Source organism: Chiloscyllium plagiosum, chromosome 3 (assembly GCF_004010195.1).
Source record: "Chiloscyllium plagiosum isolate BGI_BamShark_2017 chromosome 3, ASM401019v2, whole genome shotgun sequence".
NCBI classification, from domain to species: domain Eukaryota; kingdom Metazoa; phylum Chordata; class Chondrichthyes; order Orectolobiformes; family Hemiscylliidae; genus Chiloscyllium; species Chiloscyllium plagiosum.
The window spans coordinates 50,484,722-50,505,060 of record NC_057712.1 but is presented as its reverse complement, the minus strand read 5'-3'; the positions used below and the strand labels follow the sequence as shown (position 1 = coordinate 50,505,060).

At 42.6% G+C, this 20,339-nt stretch overlaps 1 protein-coding gene across 2 annotated transcripts in view; it reads right to left on the bottom strand.

The window, feature by feature from the left end:
- The window catches only part of LOC122543221 (collagen alpha-1(XIX) chain), a 412,403-nt gene that overhangs the window by 35,173 nt on the left and 356,891 nt on the right, over positions 1-20,339 (bottom strand). For both annotated transcript variants that reach the window (XM_043681707.1, XM_043681699.1), the window contains exons 44-49: positions 19,954-20,007; positions 18,622-18,675; positions 18,467-18,538; positions 16,297-16,332; positions 16,058-16,102; positions 2,563-2,724 (exon numbers count right to left, since the gene is read on the bottom strand). In XM_043681707.1, coding sequence (XP_043537642.1) covers positions 2,563-2,724; positions 16,058-16,102; positions 16,297-16,332; positions 18,467-18,538; positions 18,622-18,675; positions 19,954-20,007 — 423 coding nt within the window. The remainder of the gene's footprint in view (positions 1-2,562; positions 2,725-16,057; positions 16,103-16,296; positions 16,333-18,466; positions 18,539-18,621; positions 18,676-19,953; positions 20,008-20,339) is intronic.

The window sequence follows — 20,339 nt, the reverse complement described above, 5'->3', positions numbered from 1 at the left end:
AATTAGGAATGTGCTATGGTGGAATTGGTCCCCTTGGGAGCAGATGCGGTGGAGGCAAAGGAATTGGGAGTAAGGGATACCATTTTTGCAAGAGGCAAGGTGGAAGGATGTGTAGTCCAGGTAGCTGTGGGAGTTGGTCAGTTTGAAGTGTATGTCCATGTTGAGTTGTTCACAGGAAATGGAAATGGAGAGGTCCAGGAAGGAGAGGAATGTGTCCGAGATGGTCCAGGTGAACTTGAGGTCAGGGTGGAAGGTGTTCGTGAAGTTGATGAACTGTTCAACCTCCTTGTGGGATCACGAGTTGGCGCCAATACAGTCATCGATGTAGCAGAGAAAAAGTGGTGTTGGTATAGCTGTGGCTGATGGACAGTTCCACACACCTGATGAAGAGGTAGGCATAGCTGGGGCCCATGTGGGTGCCCATGCTTACCCTTTTGGTCTGGAGAAAGTGGGAGGATTCGAAGGAGAAATTGTTGAGGGTGTGGTCCAGTTCAGCCAATCGAATGAGTGGAAGGGTATTTGTTCAGTCGGCAGGAGAGGAAGGAATTGAGGGCTTGGAGGCCTCTGTTGTGGCGGATGGAAGTGTACAGGGACACGATGTCCATGGGGAAAATGAAGCATTGGGGGCCGGGGAAATGAAAGTCATGGAGAGCGTGGGTGGTCTCCTGAACTTATGTGGGGAGATCCTGGACCAAGGGGGACAGAACAGTGTCAAGGAATGCAGAGATAAGTTTGATGGGGCAGGAGCAGGCTGAGATGATGGGTCGACCATGGCAGTCACATCTGTGAAGTTTGGGTAGAAAGTAGAACCGGGTGGTGTGGGGTTCCCGCACTATGAAGTTGGAGGCTGTAGGTGGGAGATTCGCTGAGGTAATGAGGTTGTGGATGGTCTGGGAGATGACGGTTGGTGATGGGAGGTGAGGTCATGTTCAAGGGGGCAGTAGGAGGAGGTGTCCGTGAGTTGGTACCTGGCTTCAGTAGTGTAGAGTTTGGTGTGACAAACTACCACTATGCAACCCCTGCCCCCCCCCACCCCCACTTGTCTGCTGGTTTGATGGTGAGGTTGGGGTTAGAGTGAAGGGAATGGAGGGCTGTGCATTGTGAGAGTAAGAGGTTTGAGTGGGTGAGAAGGTTGGACAGGTTGAGGCAGTCAATGTTGCAGCCGCAGTTGGAGATGAAGAGATCAAGGGCAGTGTTGTAGGACCCAGGCTAGACACAACAACGTCAAATCTTTCCAAAAGCCTGTATGTTTACATGAAAATCTTGAACTCTGGTGCTTTGTCCTGGTTCGGGTTGGGATAACTGCATGCTCATTGATCTTCCTTTTGCACCATTCTCTTTTTCTTGTTTCCAACAATGAGTCTTGTGTATGTGGTTGGATTGTATGTGTGTTGGAGGGATGAACTTCCAAACTTTGAGAGCTGTTAGTGAGACTAAAATATTACCTTGAAAAGTAGCACATAGTTTTAATATAGCTTTTGGAAAATCTTGGCAAATCATTTTACATTTAATGGTATTGGAATTTACAGCACAAACAGTATGTTCTGTGAGACTGTTTAGCTATTGTAATTGTGTCTGTGCGATGTATTATCTTTGTGTGCCATGGATGTAGCTTTGGAAGCTCCTTTGTTCCTTCTTCCTTGCGTGGCTCTTCTTCACATGCTGCTTAGGAGCAGTGTGTTATACTTCACATTTCCCTCACTATCCTTCATCTAGGCACATGCAGGATAATGTCTGAGGCCCAACATCTTCAGTTGCTTCATTAATGATCATCCCTCCACCATAGAGTTCAGCACCATTTGCAACTCTTCAGAAACTGAGGAAGTCTATGTTCAAGTCTAACAAGATCTGGAAAATATCCAGACTTGAGCTGACAAGTGGCAAGTAACATGCAGGCCAGACAAATGCTAAAAAATGACCATTTCCAATAAGAGACAATTTGGCAACCATTCCTTGACATTCAATGAGTTATAATCTGTTACAAGACCAAAATCAGAGGTGTGATGGAATACTTCTTGCCTGCATGGGTGCAGCTCCAACAATACTCAACACCATTAAAGTCAAAGCAGACCGATTGGCACCATATCCACAAGCATCCATTCCCTCCACCACCAACACTCATAACAACAATGTGTACTATTTATAGGATGTGCTGCAGATATTCAGCAAAGTTCATTGGACTGGACCTTCTAAACCATGACCATTTCCACCTCGAAGGATAAGGGCAGCAGATACATGGGAACAATACTACTTGCAAGGTCTCTTTCAAGCCAATCATCATCCTGCCTTGGAAATATATCACTGTTCTATCACTGCTGCTGGATAAAATTTCTGGAATGACCTCCTTGAGGATATTATGGACATACTACAGTGGTTCAAAAAACAACTCACCATCACCTTTTCAAGGAAAACCAGGGATGGGGATTAAATGTGCGGCCAGCCAGTGACACTCATGCCCCACTTAAAAAATGACGTCATTCGACTTGTGGATATGCAAAGAGTTTTGATTTGAAGATATTGTGTAATTGACATGGCAACTTATTTATGTGATATTACTCTTACCGGAATACCTGGGGGCCCATGAAGTCCTGGAAGTCCCTCTTTTCCCATTGGCCCAATTGGTCCAGACGGCCCAATTATTCCTTTCTCTCCCCGAGGTCCTGGATAACCTGGTCTTCCTCTTTCACCCTGAGGACCTCTATCTCCCAGTATTCCTGGATCTCCCTGTCCAAACAGAAAAATTAAGACACCTCAATATTCATTGAAGACAAGATGTTACAGAAATAGTTAGTATTGTGGAAAGAAGTTTAAACCAGTCATGAGGAAGTATTCAAAGAAACATTGAATTTTAAAGAGCCTCAGAATTTCTTTGGGGTCAGGAAGAAAAGCAAACTTACAAAGGAAACTACACCAGTAAATTCCCAGCATTTACAAGCATGTCTCAAATTTCAAATTTGCAAATCCATAACTCAACTATTAATGAAATTATTTTGTTTCTGTCCCTTTTCTAAGAATTGTCCTCGGGTTGGTTTGAGTTGAACTCATGATGCAAAAAGTATGCCTGTGATTTGAATCACTGCTATTCACATGGACAGTTCAATCTTTCTTCTTCATTGTCTCCATGAGGTGTTGAGATTTTCTGAGGTCTACTGCTCACTCAAGTGTCTTTCATCAGAGTCCCAGAGAACAAGTGCATACTCAACTTGTTGGTGAACTGCAGGCCAACCCCAACCTGTCCTCACTCAAAATCTAGGCATGACTGCTTTTAGCAAGGTCCACAAGGATGGGTGGAGACCATTCAGCCCCTCAAGTCCCTTCCATATTTTCAACTGGTTGTTGAATTGTACCTTAACTCCCTTTACCCACTTTACTCAACAGCATATCACAAAATCCTGACCTCAAATCTTCCTCAGTCTTAGAGATGTCAAGTCACTCAATAAATATAGCCATCTTAGTGAAAGAGCTGCATTTTGTATGAGAAAAACCCTATACAAAATCTTTTATTTCATTTGGTGGCATAAACATACAAATTACATCGAACTTACCACACAAAAACAGGTTAAGTGGTTTTTACTGGGTATCTATCCAATAATTAAATCTCTTGTTTATTGCTTCCCCTTGTCACTACATCATTTGCATCACACATCCAAAGTGGAAGGGAGTTTCACATTCTTATTACTCTCTGTATATAGATATTTTCCTTGAATTTTCTATTTTCTTCCGTATTGGCTATCTTATATTTAGTTTTATATTTTCAGTTCTGCCAAGAGTGAAACCAAACAGAAACTGAGGAACAGTTATGGTCCATTCCTGATAAGGAATATTCGATGTTATACTGGAAATATATAAGCCACTGAGGGACAATATCTCAATGCAAGTGTATATTTGACAAATCAATGAGCAACACTGGATCTCACAGCAAGTGCGGATCTAATAAATCACTGACGGACTATATCTAACTGTGAGTCTGTAGCTATTAAAGCATTGAAGGACTAAATCTCATAGCCAATGTGCATCTAATAAACCTCTAAGGACACTACACCTTACAGTGACTAAATAAAAAAACACCTGATGGACTATATCTCATTGTGTGTGTATATCTAATATGGGCTGTACCAATTGTGCTGAGGTCAGCCAAGTGGACCCCATAAAATATGAGGTCCCTGATTGGAACAGTTAATCTGGTCCAATCAGGGACTCCTGGCTAACATAGTCTTTCACAGTTGTGTAGCAGTGGTCTAGGATGTTCGATCTTATTGTGGGGCAGGAGATGTGTTGGTGGTATTTTGACAGCAAACACTTGAGTTGGCTTGGTTGAATTGGCCAGCCATGATGAATAAGGCCAGAGTGTTTGTGGCAGTGTAAATTTCATCCAGGACATTCTTCACATCCGCATAGGGTGGTATGTAGACTTCTGTCAGGATGGTGGATGTGAACTAGCATGGCAGGTAGTAGAGATGGCATTTTACTTTGAGGTATTCCAGGTCTGGGAAGCAATGGCTGACCAGGGTCACCATGTCTGAGCACCAAGAGATGTTGATCAGAATACAGGAAGGAGATAGAGGCCTTGGTGATATGGTGCTATGATAATAACCTCTCTGCCAATGTCAGTAAAACTAAAGAACTGATTATTGATGTCAGAAAGAAAGGAGGAGAACATTCTCCCATCTACACCAACAGAGTGGAGGTTGAAAGGATTGAGAGCATCAAGTTCCTAGGAGTGATGATAACTGACAACCTGACCTGGAATTCTCACACTGATGCGAAGGTCAAGAAGGAACAACAACCCCTCTTCTTCCATAGGTGGTTCAGGAAATTTGGCATGTTCATAAGGACCCTCATTAACTTTTACAGATACATTATAGAAAGCATACTGTCTGGCTGTATAATGGTCTGGTACAGCCACTGCTCTGCCCAGGACCATAAGAATTTGTGTGCCCTTGAACCCCACACCTCCCAACACAACAAGGACAGAAGCCACCACCCCCCACCCCCGTCCTGGTCCTCACCCTCCACCTCACCAACCTCCACATACATCGCATCATCCTCCGCCACTTCCGCCACCTCCAAACAGACCCAACCACCAAAGATATATTTCCCTCCCTACCCCATCAGCCTTCCAGAGAAACCATTCCCTCTGCGACTCCCTCATTAGGTCCACGCCCCCCCCATTAGCCCACACCCCACTCCTGGAATCTTACCCTGCCACCGCAGGAAGTGCAAAGCCTGCACCTACACCACACCACTCACTTCCATCCAAGGCCCCAAGGGATCCTTCCACATCCATCAGAAATTTACCTGTGCCCCTACCAATGTCATTTATTGCATCCATCGCATCCGGTGTGGTCTCCTCTACATCAGGGAGACAGGACGCCTTCTTGTGGATGGTTTCAGAGAATATCTCTCGGACACCCACACCCACCAACCCCACCACCCCATGGCTAAACACTTCAACTCCCCTTCCCTTTCCGTCAAGGACATGCAGGTGCTGGGCCTCCTCCACCGCCAACCGTTACTACCCAATGCCTGGAGGAAGAACACGTCATATTCCACCTTGGGACCCTACAACCACACGGGATAAGCGTGGATTTCAACAGCTTCCTCATCCCCCCCCCCACACATTATCCCAGTCCCAAGCCTCCAACATGGCAGTGCCCTCAGGACCTGTCCATCATGCCATACACCCCCTCACTTATCACCTTCTCCCTCACCTTCATCCATCTATCACTTTCTCAGCTACCCTCCCCCCAGCACCACCTCCTGGCCCATGAGTCTCATTCCTGATGAAGAGCTTATGCCTGAAAAGTCAATTCTCCTGCTCCTCGGATGCTGCCTGACCTGCAATGCTTTCCCAGCAACACACTCTGGACTCTGATAAAGCTCCAGCATCTGCAATCCTCACTTTCTCCTCCTTAATGTTGATATTGCCTAGCACACGTCCTGTGCGGTGGAACCTGTATGCCTTACGCTGTCCAAATGTTTTTCTCACCCTCTGATCTGTATATCCTTGCTGACAATGATCTGCCTGTACTGCTCGCAAACAAAGCATTTTAGTGTACTTGTACACATGACAATAATTCAAATCAAATCCAAACAAATCAAGTCAGCTAAGAACAGGAGTGTCAGACGTCCTGTTCACTTTGAGAGGTGGTTTTGAGGGACCAGGATCAGTGTCAAGGACTTTCCACATGTAAATGAAGGGTGACTTGGCAACGGAATACTGGCCTCTGTGAAGCAATAACAGTAGCGACACGAGATAAGCATACCCCAGAAGAAATGCACCCAGAACAGTCATCTTTGAGTTGGGGGTAAGCTTTTCTGGCATCATTCTATTATTTAGGAAGCTTGACATGTTCGATCCTGCCATTGAAGCCTGGGCCCAGTATGTGGTAAGAATGCATTACTTTTTCTCGGTAAATGACATTTATGAAAAACAACAAGTAATTCTTCTGACGGCTTGTGGATCTGAAGCTTTTTTGATTATTAGGAGGCTTAGATTCCCTGAGGCATGTGATACTAAAACCTTTCAAGAGTTGATGGATTTAGTTCAGGAATAATATGACCGCAAAACCTCCTCCAATTCTGAGACACTATCAGTTTTACTCAGCAATTTGAGAATCTGGGAAATTGTATCAGGAATTTTGATTAAGTTAAGGTGACTGGCAGATGCATGTAGCTATGATTTAACCGATTAATGATGTAACCATACAAAGCACATACTAGCTGAAGTCCAGCTGGATGCCAAACAGGCACTACAACTGGCTTTACCATTTGAAAATGTGGCAAGGGGAGTATATGAATTACAGAGTGTTCTGATGGAGATGGACACACTCACCAGGCTGACTGAGCTTGGGAAACACCACTTGACTGAAGACAATTGCATAGCCTCACTCAGGCCATATCCTGAATGGAGGACTCTAGATCAGCCCACAGCAAAACCCGAAAGCAAAGCCAAGCCTTGGCCAAATGGTTAAAATTTTCTTCAGGATCTGGGCCAGCAAGGCATTGTACCTACTGCTGGTATGCAGATTTCAGACAGCAAAAGATTTCCACAGACCTAAACTGAGGAAGAGAACTCATAGAATGGTATTCAGGAGAGTGCACATCCTGGAAAGTTCGCTTACATCTGGTTTGGAACAGTTAAATTGTTTAGCAACATTCAAATGAGAATGAATAAAATTAAAAGTCTGGTTAAATGGTCACCCAGTTCTAATGGAGGGCTATACTGGTGCAGCCATTTTAGTAATTGCAGAACCAGTCTTTGGCAAAATTCGCACCGGACCCTAACCCTAAAGTTTACGCAAGACCTTGGCTAGAATGATAACCTTTACTGGGGAACCTTTACAAATTAAGGGTATAACTTCAGTTCTGGTCTTTATGAGAAGCAGCTGGTTCAGATACCACTGATTGTAGTAAAAGGCTTAGTGTAGCAAAATTGGTTGAGAAAGATTCACTAAGAGTAGCTCAACATTTTTTGATTAGAAAATGGCTGCCTGAGTGAATTCCTCACTAAACACATGGACGTTTTTCAGGAATGTCTAGGTATTATCAAAGGAGCCAAGATCACCTTGCATGTTGATCAGGAAACAATTGCATGATTCTGCAAGGCCCGTCAGGTATCCAGGTTCGATTCCATCCTCAAGTGACTGTCTATGTGCGTTTCCTTTGGGTGTTTTGGTTTCATCCCACAGTCCAAAGATGTGCAGGTTAGGTGGATTGGCCATGGAAATGTGGTATTACAGGGATAAAGCAAGGGACTGGGTGGGTTGCTCTTCAGAGAGTTAGCGTCGATTCGATCAGTCAAATGGCCTGTCTGTGCACACTGTAGGATTCTATGATTTATGGTCATTCGATGATCAAATCAGAAGAGTGGAATGTTTAGGAATCATCAAACGAGTCCAGTTTGTGGAATGGGCACCACTGTTTGTACTAATTGTGAAGCCTAATTGGTTGATTTGCCTTTGTGGGGATTTTAAATAAGTGGTAAACCACTTTTCACAGTTGGATAAATACCCAATTCCTCACACAGAGGACTTATATGCAAAGCTGGCAGAGGGGTTGCTCTTCACAAAGCTGGATATAAGCCTTGAAAATGGTTGTGTTCCCAAGTTATAGCTTTCAGGAAAGTGAACAAACAGCTATCATCCTTAGAGGTGTTGGCACACTGTGGTCCCAAGTGAGATCTGGTAGTGAAATATGATTCCTCCCCTAATGTTACAGCATTTACTCATGGGTGGCCCAATGGAGAGGAACGCCCTATCGTGTATGCATCCAGGACTTTGGTTAATGCAGAGCATAAATACATCTAGATAGAGAAAGAGGATTTGGGAGTCATATTTTGAGTCAGAAAGTTCTTTGCAGATCTAAATTTGTAATAATAATGGAATACAAATCCCTGTGAGATCGACTTAAAGAGGTCAGACCTTCTTTAAGTAGACCTCGTAGAGGGCTGTTGTAAGTGATTATAATTACAAGTTGGAATATTATCTGGATGGCCACGTAGTGTTGGCAGATACACCACAAATGGAACCGCCACTGGAAGAGTCTGTCCATGGTTTTAAATTTTCTGGACACACCTGGTCACAGCTGACAATATCAGACTTTGGATGGAGGAAGATCTAGTTCTGGCAACAGCTGGTGGTGATGGAGGGAAACCAAAGGGCCGTTACAACCAAATTGAAGCCTTTTGGAACCTGGAGAGACCAGATCACAATAGTGGACAGCACATTATAATGGTGAGCAACAGTGATTGTCCATAAAAAAGGTCAGCGCTAGATACTGGCTGAACTCCACCAGGATCATCCCGGGGTTTCCAGGATTGGAGGCCAGGACTGCATGCACACATAGCTGTGTTGGTGGGGAAACTTCAAGAGTGCCAAAAAGAACAAAGACTACTGCCAGCAGCTCCCCCACATCCATGGGAATGGCCCAATAAACCCTGGATGACAGTATGTTGAGTATGCAGGTCCTTTCATAGGCTCAATATTCTTAATCGCTGTTGGGGCACATTCAAAATGGTGGGACGTGCATTGAGTTCATTTGTCAAATATGGGGTTGAAGATAGAAAAACTGCACACATCGTTTGCAATACATGGATTCCTGCAAGTGTTGGTCACGGGTAATGGGCCATCACTTACCAGCAGGAAATCTGAGAATTTCCTAAAGCTGAATGATAGTTGATATAAGGTCAGCTGCATACCATCCACCATCCAATGGTCTGGCAGAAAGTGCAGCCCAAACTTTGAAGGAAGGCTTAAAGAAACGGCCTACAGCTTCACAGCTTTCCTGAAGAAGGGCTTATGCCCGAAACGTCGATTCTCCTGTTCCCTGGATGCTGCCTGACCTGCTGCGCTTTTCCAGCATCACATTTTCAGCTTCACTAGATACAAAACTGTCCCAATTCCTATTTGATTATAGGACCATCACTCATGCAACTACAAGGAGAGCTCCAGCAGAGATGCTAATGGGGAGAAGACTCAACACTGGGTTAAATCTAATCATCCTAAACCTTGAGGGGAGTGTGAAATGCCATTAGGAATACCAATGCCAAACATAATGCTCTGCTAAGCAAGAAGGGCAGTTTATTCCAGCGATGAAGTTTGGTGTAGAAACCATGGGAATGGCCCTGTATGGGTATGAAGCATGGTTGACATGAGGTCAGGTCCAGTGACATATAAATTGAGATATGTGTGACAGTCCTGAACAAGCATGTGGACCATATGAAATCTGCAAACACACAAGCGGTACAGACACAAAACATGCCTGGCTCATTGACAGCTTTTCAACTATTCCAAAAGCTGTAGCTTCTCCATTTCCAATAAGCATTGAAGACATCTCAGAATCTAAGATGGATATGATGGATGTCATTGTCCCAATGCCTTTGCAGCTGAAAGAAGAGAACAAAATTCTTCCAAGTTGCTCTGGGGCAGGAGATGATGTGTTGTGCGATGTATGTCATATCAGAGGCAGAATTGGAGGAACCTGGCCTGGTGCTGAAACGTTGCAGGAGGAGATCCAACAGAAAAAAAAAGCCTATGTCTTTAGACTCAGAGGGGAAGGGATGTAATGATTGTAATCAGGTCAGCCAGGTGGACATCATAGAATATGAGTTTCCTGCTTGGGGCTGTTAATCTGGTCCAATCAGGGAGCCCTGGCTGACAGAGAAGAACAAGAGTTTCAGATATCTCAGTGAGAGTGTCCACCGAACAAACATCTGAGAGACTATATCTCACTGCAAGTATTTATCTAATAAAGCATTGCGAGGCAATGTATATCACTGCTTGTGAAACTCTAATAAGTAATTTAAGGACTATATCTTGACGTGACTATACATCAAAGAAACCTCTGAGGGACACTACAACTTATTGCAAGAATATATCTAATAAAACATGGAGAGTCAAACAATTTCACGACAATATATGTATCTAATACACCACTGAGACATTATCTCTCACTGTAAGCGTGCATCTGATAGACTATTAAGAGACACCATTCTTCACTCTGAATGCATATCTAATAAACCATTGTGAAACACTATAGTTCTGGTTAAGATGGCAACAGAGTAAGATACTCTAGCTGGAGCTCCTCTGCTCACTAGGTCTTTTTCCTCTTTCTTTCCTCTTTTTCCTCTGGCTGCAGTTTTCGGTCCCCCCCCTCAACCCATCAAGGAGCAGGAGCAGAGCAAACGTGGGCTGAGCTGGGAGTTGAGTCACTGCTGGACCCGGAATGGGAGCAGAGTGAGCGCGGGCTGAGCTCGGAACTGAGTCACTGCAGTACCCAGAATGGGAGCTGAGTGAGCACGGGCCGAGCTGGGAGCTGAGTCACTGCTGGACCCAAAATGGGAGGAGAGTGAGCACGGGCCGAGCTGGGAGTTGAGTAACTGCTGGACCCAGAATGGGAGCAGAGTGAGCACGGGCCAAGCTGGGAGTTGAGTCACTGCTGGACCCAGAATGGGAGCAGAGTGAGCACGGGCCGAGCTGGGAGCTGAATCATGGCTGGATCTGGAGCGGCAGCAGAGTGAGCACGGGCTGGCTGGAGGAACAAGTTCTGGAGGCAAGGCCAGCGCGTGAAGGCAGTGAGGCCTCATGTTCTGAAACCTGGCATGCACATATCAGTGGAAATGGCATATAACTTGCGTACTTTAAAGACACTTCTTATTTTCATTCTGGACAACTTAAACTCTGTATTCCAATGCTAGCCCTATTTTTTTACTATCTCAAAGTAAAGTATAAGTATGTAAGTTAGCTTGCTGAGCTTGAAGGTTTGTTTTCAGACATTTCATCACCATACTAGGCAACATGATCAGTAAGAGTCTCTGGTAAAACGCTGGTACTATGTCCCACTTTTCTAAATATAGGTCTTGGTTTCTTAAGGTGGGTAATGTCATTTCCAGTTCTTTTTTTCAAGAGAAGGTTGATAGGGTCTAAATCGATGTGTTTATTGATGGAATTCTGGTTAGAACGCCATGCCTCTAAGAATTGTCATGCGTGTCTTTGTTTCACCTGTTCTAGGAGGTGCGTGTGTATTGTCCCAGTCAAAATGGTGTCCTTCTTTGTCTGTACGTATAGAAACCAGTGATAGTGAGTCATTTTTTTGGTGGCCAGTTGGTGTTCATGTATCCTGGTGACAAGCGTCCTGCCAGTTTGTCTGATGTAGTGCTTTTTTACAGTTCTTGCATGGTATCTTGAAAATAACATTTTTTATTTGGTGGTATTTATTGGATCCGTCAGGTTCAACAGTCGCTGTTTAAGTGTGTTGGTAGGGTTGTGTGTTACCATGATGCCAAGTGGTCTGAGTAGCCTGGAAGTCATTTCTGATATGTCTTTAATGTAAGGTAATGCGGTTACAATTTTTGGTTGTGTTGTGTCTGCTTGTTTGGGGTTGTTTCTGAGGAACTGGTGGATTTTGTTTATTGGATACCTGTTTTTATTGAAAATGTATAAATATTTTTCTTCTGCTTTTTGTAGTTCTTGGGTGCTGCAGTATAATGTAGCTCGTTGAAATAATGTCTTGATGCAACTCCGTTTGTGGGTGTTGAGATGGTTGCTTCTGAAGTTAAACATTTGGTCCATGTGTGTTGTTTTTCTGTAGACACTGGTTTGAAGCTCTCTGTTAACTGTATGTTCAACTGGCATGTCTAGAAATGGGAGTCTGTTGTTGTTCTCCTCTTCTTTTGTATTGTTGATGGTTTCCTCTAATTTGTTCCGTTTTGTGATGACAAAAGTGTCATCTACGTAGAAGACCCAAAGTTTGGGTTGGATAGATGGGAGGGCAGCTTGTTTAAGTCTCTGCATTACTGCTTCCGCTATGAGTCCTGATATTGGTGATCCCATAGGTGTTCTGTTGACTTGTTTGTAGGTTTTGTTATTGAATGTGAAATGGGTGGTGAAGCAGGTCCATTAGCTTGAGGATGTTATCTTTGCTGATGAAGTTTGTGGTCCTGGTTTTCCTAGTAGTGATGCCAGTGTTTTTATGGCCAGGTTAATGTTAATTGATGTGAAAAGCGCTGTAGCATCAAAGGAGACCATTACTTCGTCCTCTTCTACCTTGGTATTTTTGATGGTGTTCAGGAATTCTTGGGTGGAGTGAATGGAGTAGTGTGAATCTTCATTAGGTCTTTTAGTTTTTGGTGGAGATTTTTAGCTAGTCTGTAGTTGGTGTACCAGGTAGGGAGACAATGGGTCTGAGGGGGCCCCTGGTTTGTGTATTTTTGGTAAACCATAGAAGCGTGGTGTGTTGGATCCATCTGGTTTCATGTTTTGAAAATTTGTCCTGTTTAATTCTCCTGATTTTTTCAGTGCTGTTAAAATGGATGAGATTCTGTTTAATAGCTGTGGGGTCAGGTCTATCGCCAAATGCTGGTAAGAAACTTGCCATCAAGATACATGAACCCCAACTGGCCACCAAAAGACATGACCCACTATCATTAATTTCCATACGTACAGACAAAGAAGGACACTGCTTTGACTGGGACAACACACACATCCTAGGACAGGAAAACAAAGACACGCATGAGAAATCTTAGAAGCATGGCATTCTAACCAGAACTCCACCAATAAAGACATCGATTTGGACACTATCTACCATCGCTTGAAAAAAAGAACTGGAAATGACATCACCCACATTAAGAAACCAAGATCTATAAATAGAGAGGTGGGACATACCACCAGTGACTCTCACTGATGATGTTATCTAGTATGATGATGAAACAACTGAAAACAAACCTTCAAGCTCAACAAGCTAACTTACAAGTCATAGAGTCATAGAGATGTACAGCATGGAAACAGACCCTTTGGTCCAACCCGTCCATGCCGACCAGATATACCAACCCAATCTAGTCCCACCTGCCAGCACCCATCCCATATTCCTAATCCTCCAACCCTGGCAACATCCTTGTAAATCTTTTCTGAACCCTTTCAAGTTTCACAACATCTTTCCGATAGGAAGGAGACTAGATTTGCACGCAATATTCCAACATGGTCTCACCAATGTCCTGTACAGCCGCAACATGACCTCCCAACTCCTGTACTCAAAACTCTGACCAATAAAGGAAAGCATACCAAACGCCTTCTTCACTATCCTATCTACCTGTGACTCCACTTTCAAGGAGCTATGAACCTGCACTCCAAGGTCTCTTTGTTCAGCAACACTCCCTAGGAGTGTATAAGTGTATAAGTCCTGCTAAGATTTGCTTTCCCAAAATGCAGCACCTCGCATTTATCTTATCATCAACCTGAGCTACAAATCTTCTCAAAAATCGCTATTACTTAAAATATCTGTACCTAGGTACCCTGTACCTAAGATAGCACTGAGGGGCGATATTACAAACCTTTCATTGCACTCATTCGAGTGAATACAATAAATGCCATTGTATTCACTGCAAATGTGTAATTACTAAGTCACAGAGGAATTGTACTTCCCCTGGTAAATTGAACAAATCACTGAGTGACTATATTTGGAACTGTGTACCTGACAAACCACTGAGGAACATTATATCTAACTGCAGTGTGCATCTAATAGGTCAAAGAGGGATCATATCTCGCTGCGACTGTCTACTTAAAAAAAAACTGCAGAGCACCATATCTCATTTTGAGTGCTAATTTAATGAACCACTGAGGGACTATATTTCACTGCAAGTTTTTATTTAATGAACCACTGAGAAATTATGTTTCACTGTGAGTAGAAACCACTGAGTGATACAATATCTGACTGCAAGTGTGGATCTAATAAATCACTGAGTGACGACACTTCACTACGAATATATGTCTTGTACATCGATGTATATCTATGTAACTACTGAGGGTCAATATATCTTACTGTGAATTCATATCAAATAAACTACTGAGAAACTATTTCTCATTGCATGTATAAATCTTATAAACCATTAAGGGACAATATCACTGAGAGTGTATATCTAAAATACCAGTCATGATTTGGAGGTTCCAGTGTTGGATTGGGGTGTACAAAGTTAAAAATCATGCAACACCAGGTTATAGTCCAACAGGTTTATTTGGAAGCACGAGCTTTCGGAGTGCTGCTCCTTCATCAGGTGGTGAAGGAGCAGCAACCTGAAAACTTGTGCTTCCAAATAAACCTGTTGATTATAACATGGTGTTGTGTGATTTTTAACTAAACTACCAGTGAGAGTTTATATCTCACTAGGAGTGTCTGCCTAATAAATCACTGAGGGACTGTATCTCACTGTAAGACTGTATCCAATAAACCACTAAGAAATACTGTCTTTTACTGTGAATGCATATCTAATAAACTACTGAAGGACAATCCATCTCACTGAGAGTATATATCAAATAAACCACTGAGGACCTATAACAGAAATTGCTGGGAAAACTCAGTAGGCCTGAGTTCATACTTCTGAGAAAGGTTCACTGGAACCGAAATTTTAAGTTTGTTTTCTTTCCACAAATGCCGCCAGACGTACTGAGTTTTCCCAACAATGTTTGTTTTTGTTTCTGATTTCCTCATCCACAGTTTTTTGGTTTATTTTTGTTTCACTGAGGAACTATATCTCACTGTGAGTGTGTTTCTAATAAACTATTTAGTGACTATATCACGCTGTCACTGTGTATGTAATAAACCTTGGCAGGGATATATTGCACCATCTCTGACCTGGATTTACATTTAACATTTTGCAACTTTCTATCACCAGCAACATCTTAACTATGCACCCAGTAAATACTACATCATTGCATTTTATCTTAGCAGAAAGGTGCAACCAAATCTTATTTATAGAATCAGAGAATCATTATAATAATTTCTCAGTCTGGTTTTGGCTTTGTTGCTGGGTGTGTGGTTTGTTTAATGAATTCTCGTCAATACTCACCATTTCATGTGATGAATCCCTCACCACTGCTTGCCATATTGGTGTGAGGTAACTGGTCTCTTGCTCACCATAAAACAGCCTTGCTGCAACATTCACGTTTCGATTGGATCTACAGGGACTGCTTTGTCAATTAGGTTAGAGGAAAAGCACTGGATAGTCTAAGCAGAAGAAGCTTTTGCCTTAAATAGGATGCAGTTTATTGCATGATCATAATTAGGTACAAGTTATACTACTACCATAGTTTTTTGACTAAGACTATAAGAAGACAGTAGATCTGTGCATAGTTTCCTTCAAGATTGAGATCAATCCCTCCACCCAAAATGTTATGACAGCATCATACTGGGTGGAACTTCATGTACTTCTCAGAATTAACCCTTTCGCAAATAAATACATTGTCTAACATATGGAAACTATCCTTTTTGTCATCAATTTTCACCTTATGTTTCTTCCTTAACAGCAATAATTTCCTTTGAGCCATAGCTCCAGAGGTGTCCAAATAAACCCTCCACCAAGTGGCTGCTTTGTGCATCTAAACTTGAAGAGTATGTGTGAAAAGGTCATTGAACTTTGAGGACGGGACTGTCTAGCTGATCCTGCCTACACCAAGCGTCCTCATATGTTGCCCTGTAGAGTATCAGATGGCAATCAGCACGTAAGACATAGCTAACTTGATGTTTGTTTTTTTTTAAAAGAATAATGTTTTACTCAACAACTTACCCGTTCACCCTTGGGTCCACGGTCTCCTTTGTTCCCTGGTGAACCCTACAATTAAATAAGACAAATGAAGTATTATCTAATGTCTAATGCTGTACAAATAGCAGTTAGTGTTAATTGTAAAACTTATACAATTACTACCAGGAATCTATTCACTTTATATGGCATGAAGAGACAGAAGACGGAGCAGCAAAAAAATGAAAATGATCAGGAACCCTGGAGTGTTCTTCTGGTTTGCTTACCTGGGAACCTGGGAAGCCACGCCCTCCAGTTTTCCCCTGTTGGGAGATAAAAAGGAAACAGACCTCGTGAACAGCTATGAATCTGGCTGGTGACATTAATAAAAGTAGGAATGAATTTTGTGTGCAACACTAGCTCCAGCCCCGTAAGCCCAAAGCCACTGCAATGATAAAGCACAGGGTATATATATCCGAATCCCCTCCAAACGATCAACCACTGACCCAAGCAGCATAACTGTGAGAAGATACATGAAAGACGCTTCCTAATTATGAAGGAGCATTTCAAAGTCAATATATCTAACTGAATGCTGTGAATATGTCACAGTTCAGAAAAAAGTACAAATTCAGATGTTCTTTCAGCAAACTCACACATACATTTGGGATTATCAATATGATGTCTATTTAACATTAAACTTTTCTGTTTCATTGTTCTTGCTTTCCCATGCAGTTATGAGTATCTGAAGCTTATCAACCTTTCTTTTACCCTGCTTTATTTGTTAACATTCATGCACTGCACACTGAATTTATATATGATTGCATTCCCACTTGTCTAACACCCTCATCTCTTACGCGAGTCATAGAGTCATAGAGATGTACAGACCCTTCGGTCCAACCCATCAATGCCGACCAGATATCCCAACCCAATCTAGTCCCACCTGCCAGCACCCGGCCCATATCCCTCGAAACCCTTCCTATTCATATACCCATCCAAATGCCTCTTAAAGGTTGCAATTGTACCAGCCTCCACCACTTCCTCTGGCAGCTCATTCCAAACATATACCACCCTCTGTGCGATAAAGTTGCCCCGTAGGTCTCTCTTATATCTTTCCCCTCTCACCCTAAACTTATGCCCTCTAGTTCTGGACTCCCCGACCCCAGGGAAAAGACTTTGCCTATTTATCCTATCCATGCCCCTCATAATTTTGTAAACCTCTATAAGGTCACCCCTCAGCCTCCGATGCTCCAGGGAAAACAGCCTCAGCCTGTTCAGCCTCTCCTATAAAATAAATCCTCCAACCCTGGCAACATCCTTGTAAATCTTTTCTGAACCCTTTCAAGTTTCACAACATCTTTCTGATAGGAAGGAGACCAGAATTGCATGCAATATTCCAACAGTGGCCTAACCAATGTCATGTACAGCCGCAACATGACCTCCCAACTCCTGTATTCAAGTCTTAAATGCAACTCCCAATCCTTTATGCATTTTGATGTTTCTTTCTAATGCTTCACCATGTTCCTTGTCCTATTGTAGGTCAGGTTTAAACCCTCCCCAACAATCAATAAGGTGTTAGATGATCAGCACAGGCAGCTCGAGCCTCATCATGAGTTGAAACAGACTTACATGCATTCTTGAAATATTGCAATGTCCTTGCGTTCAACTGCTATTCCTTCAAGGGAGAATTTTACTGCATTTACAACTAATGATGTTTTTTTAAGTTTGTGATCAGACAGAGTGTTGGTGGAACAAGCCAACCTCTCAGAAGACCATTCTAACCTTGACAGATGTACAGGTAGTACCACTTCCAGATCTGCAAATCCTGTCACTGAGCCTTTTACCAAGGACAGCCAGTTACACAGCAGCATTATTCTAAGAAAGTATGGCACTACACCATTTTAGGAATTATAGGGTCAAACAATCAAAAACTTAGTCAAAAAGGTAGGTTTTAATGAGTGTTTTAAATGTTCGGAGGCAGAGAGGGGTAGGGAGGACAAAACAATCTTCTCTGTGAGATATCTACTGAAGAGATATTGTTCCTTAGCTTATATAGCTTGTTATATAGCAAGAATCTGGGCTGGATGTTGGGGTAGTGGAGTGCAGGATCACCGTACCTTACTGATCCCAGTGAATTATAGCTTATCTGATAAAGACAGCCAAAAGATTTAACATAATATAATACTGATTCAGTTTTTCCCTAAATGATTCTTGAGTTGGCACCCACATTTGCCACAAGCAGATGGTAAATGAAAAGAAAATTTAGTACTTAGCACTTATATTATAAATATGAGGGAAATGAGAGGAAAAACCAAGGAAAAGCTTCTAATAGCAGAAATAAACATAATATATTGAATTTCCATACCCATCAGTGAGCAGATAGTTATCTATAGCCTATGAGTATCACTACATGCATTATGACAAGTAAATTCCTAATTAAGAAATCCGTTTGATACATACTGGAGCACCAGGGGGTCCTTCTGGTCCAGGAAAGCCAGTTTCTCCCAATGGTCCTCTATCCCCTTTCAATCCCTACCAATACAGAGGCAAAATGAAACTTTACTTTCTAAATGTTGGATAATATGAAAAGAAATAACAATATGAATTGAACTCACTGGTTCGCCTGTTGCACCAATTGGCCCTGGCTGACCAGGAAGACCAGGTTTCCCCTTTCATAAAGAAAGAATAAAAACAAGTGTTGTTAGATATTTCTATTGAGGAGCTACTTATTACTAGAATGAAGTAGCAATTGAAAAACAATGCCTTCAGTGTGATAAACTAAAATATTTACTGTTTGCTTACAGTTGCTGTATTACTGATGAATGATGTTGCTCTGATGAAATCGTGTTCATAAGATCACGGAATGATGCAGTGCAAAAGGAGTCCATTTGGTCCTTTGTACCTGCCATGCTTCTCTGAAGGAGTATCAATTAGTCCTATGGTACTCTTTTCCCAAAGTGCACCATCCTCTTCAAATTGTTCCCCATAAAGTTGGACTTTGATAGCAGACCATTGACTAATAATTCACATCAGGGGCAAGTGCTAAACTCCAGAGTAACAGCTGGAGTATATGGGAGGGTTGAGGAGGGTGGTACTGCTCACATTGTTCCCCAAACACCCCCTTGAAGAAAAGTAATTTCCAGACTGACTGATGTTAATCAAGCTTGGCCCACAGTACTAAAACAAGGTAAGGGTATGAGGAGGGGGTATGAATAGACTGGACTTGCACTCTCAAAACTGTAGGGGGTAGTCTTTAGAAACTAGGTTATTAGGAGTAAAATCAGGCGATATCATGTTGGTGGGGGCACCCCTGAATCACACTGGCTCCACACAAACGACGTGACCATCCGTCCTTCAAAACCTTTTCAGTAAAGTTGTAAACAAAAGGTCTTCTTACTCTCACCCACCTGTCATTGACCAGCATTCAAAGGTAGATTGAGAGCCTGCAACAGCCTCAGGTTACCTGGGTTGGCCCGTATTGAGAGAAATCAGGTCAGGTCGGGCATGAAGGTTGTGGTCAAGACACCCACACATTTAACATATTCCTCTCCCTAACCTGTACCAACAAAAGTAAGCCCTGGGTGGGATCCTTAACATCCAGCCCATGGACTCAGGGCCAATTATATTATGTAATTGTATGCACAATCAATGGTTAAACTCAAAAGAATAACAACAGACCTGATGCTTCTTAGAAACACAGAGGAACAATCTTTATCCTAAATTGATTCCAAGTTGCATTGTTTGAACTATTTTCTGTTGGAACAGTTGTATTGTTTAAACTGTCTTATTTTGAACAGAAAGCTGATGAAACTTAATGGTGAATGAACTCACAGAATAGTGTATAATCTACATGCCAATGGCAGTTAGGCAGCAGTTTGAAATTTGATTATATCATTTTTCCACATATAAATCCATCACTATTATCCAGCTTCCTTTCAAATATTCACCTGTGGGCCAGTCAGTCCTTGGGGACCTGGTGGTCCTGGCATTCCTGGATCTCCCTAGAAATACATCAAAACAAGATTGTACAAATAAGTGACAAACCCTCAGAGAAACACTCAGTTTGTGTTTATCAGTTCATTGAACAACATAGAACATAGAACAAAGAAGAATACAGCGCAGTACAGGCCCTTCGGCCCTCGATGTTGCGCCGATCCAAGCCCACCTAACCTACACTAGCCCACTATCCTCCATATGCCTATCCAATGCCCGCTTAAATGCCCATAATGAGGGAGAGTCCACCACTGCTACTAGCAGGGCATTCCATGAACTCACGACTCGCTGAGTAAAGAACCTACCCCTAACATCTGTCCTATACCTACCACCCCTTAAT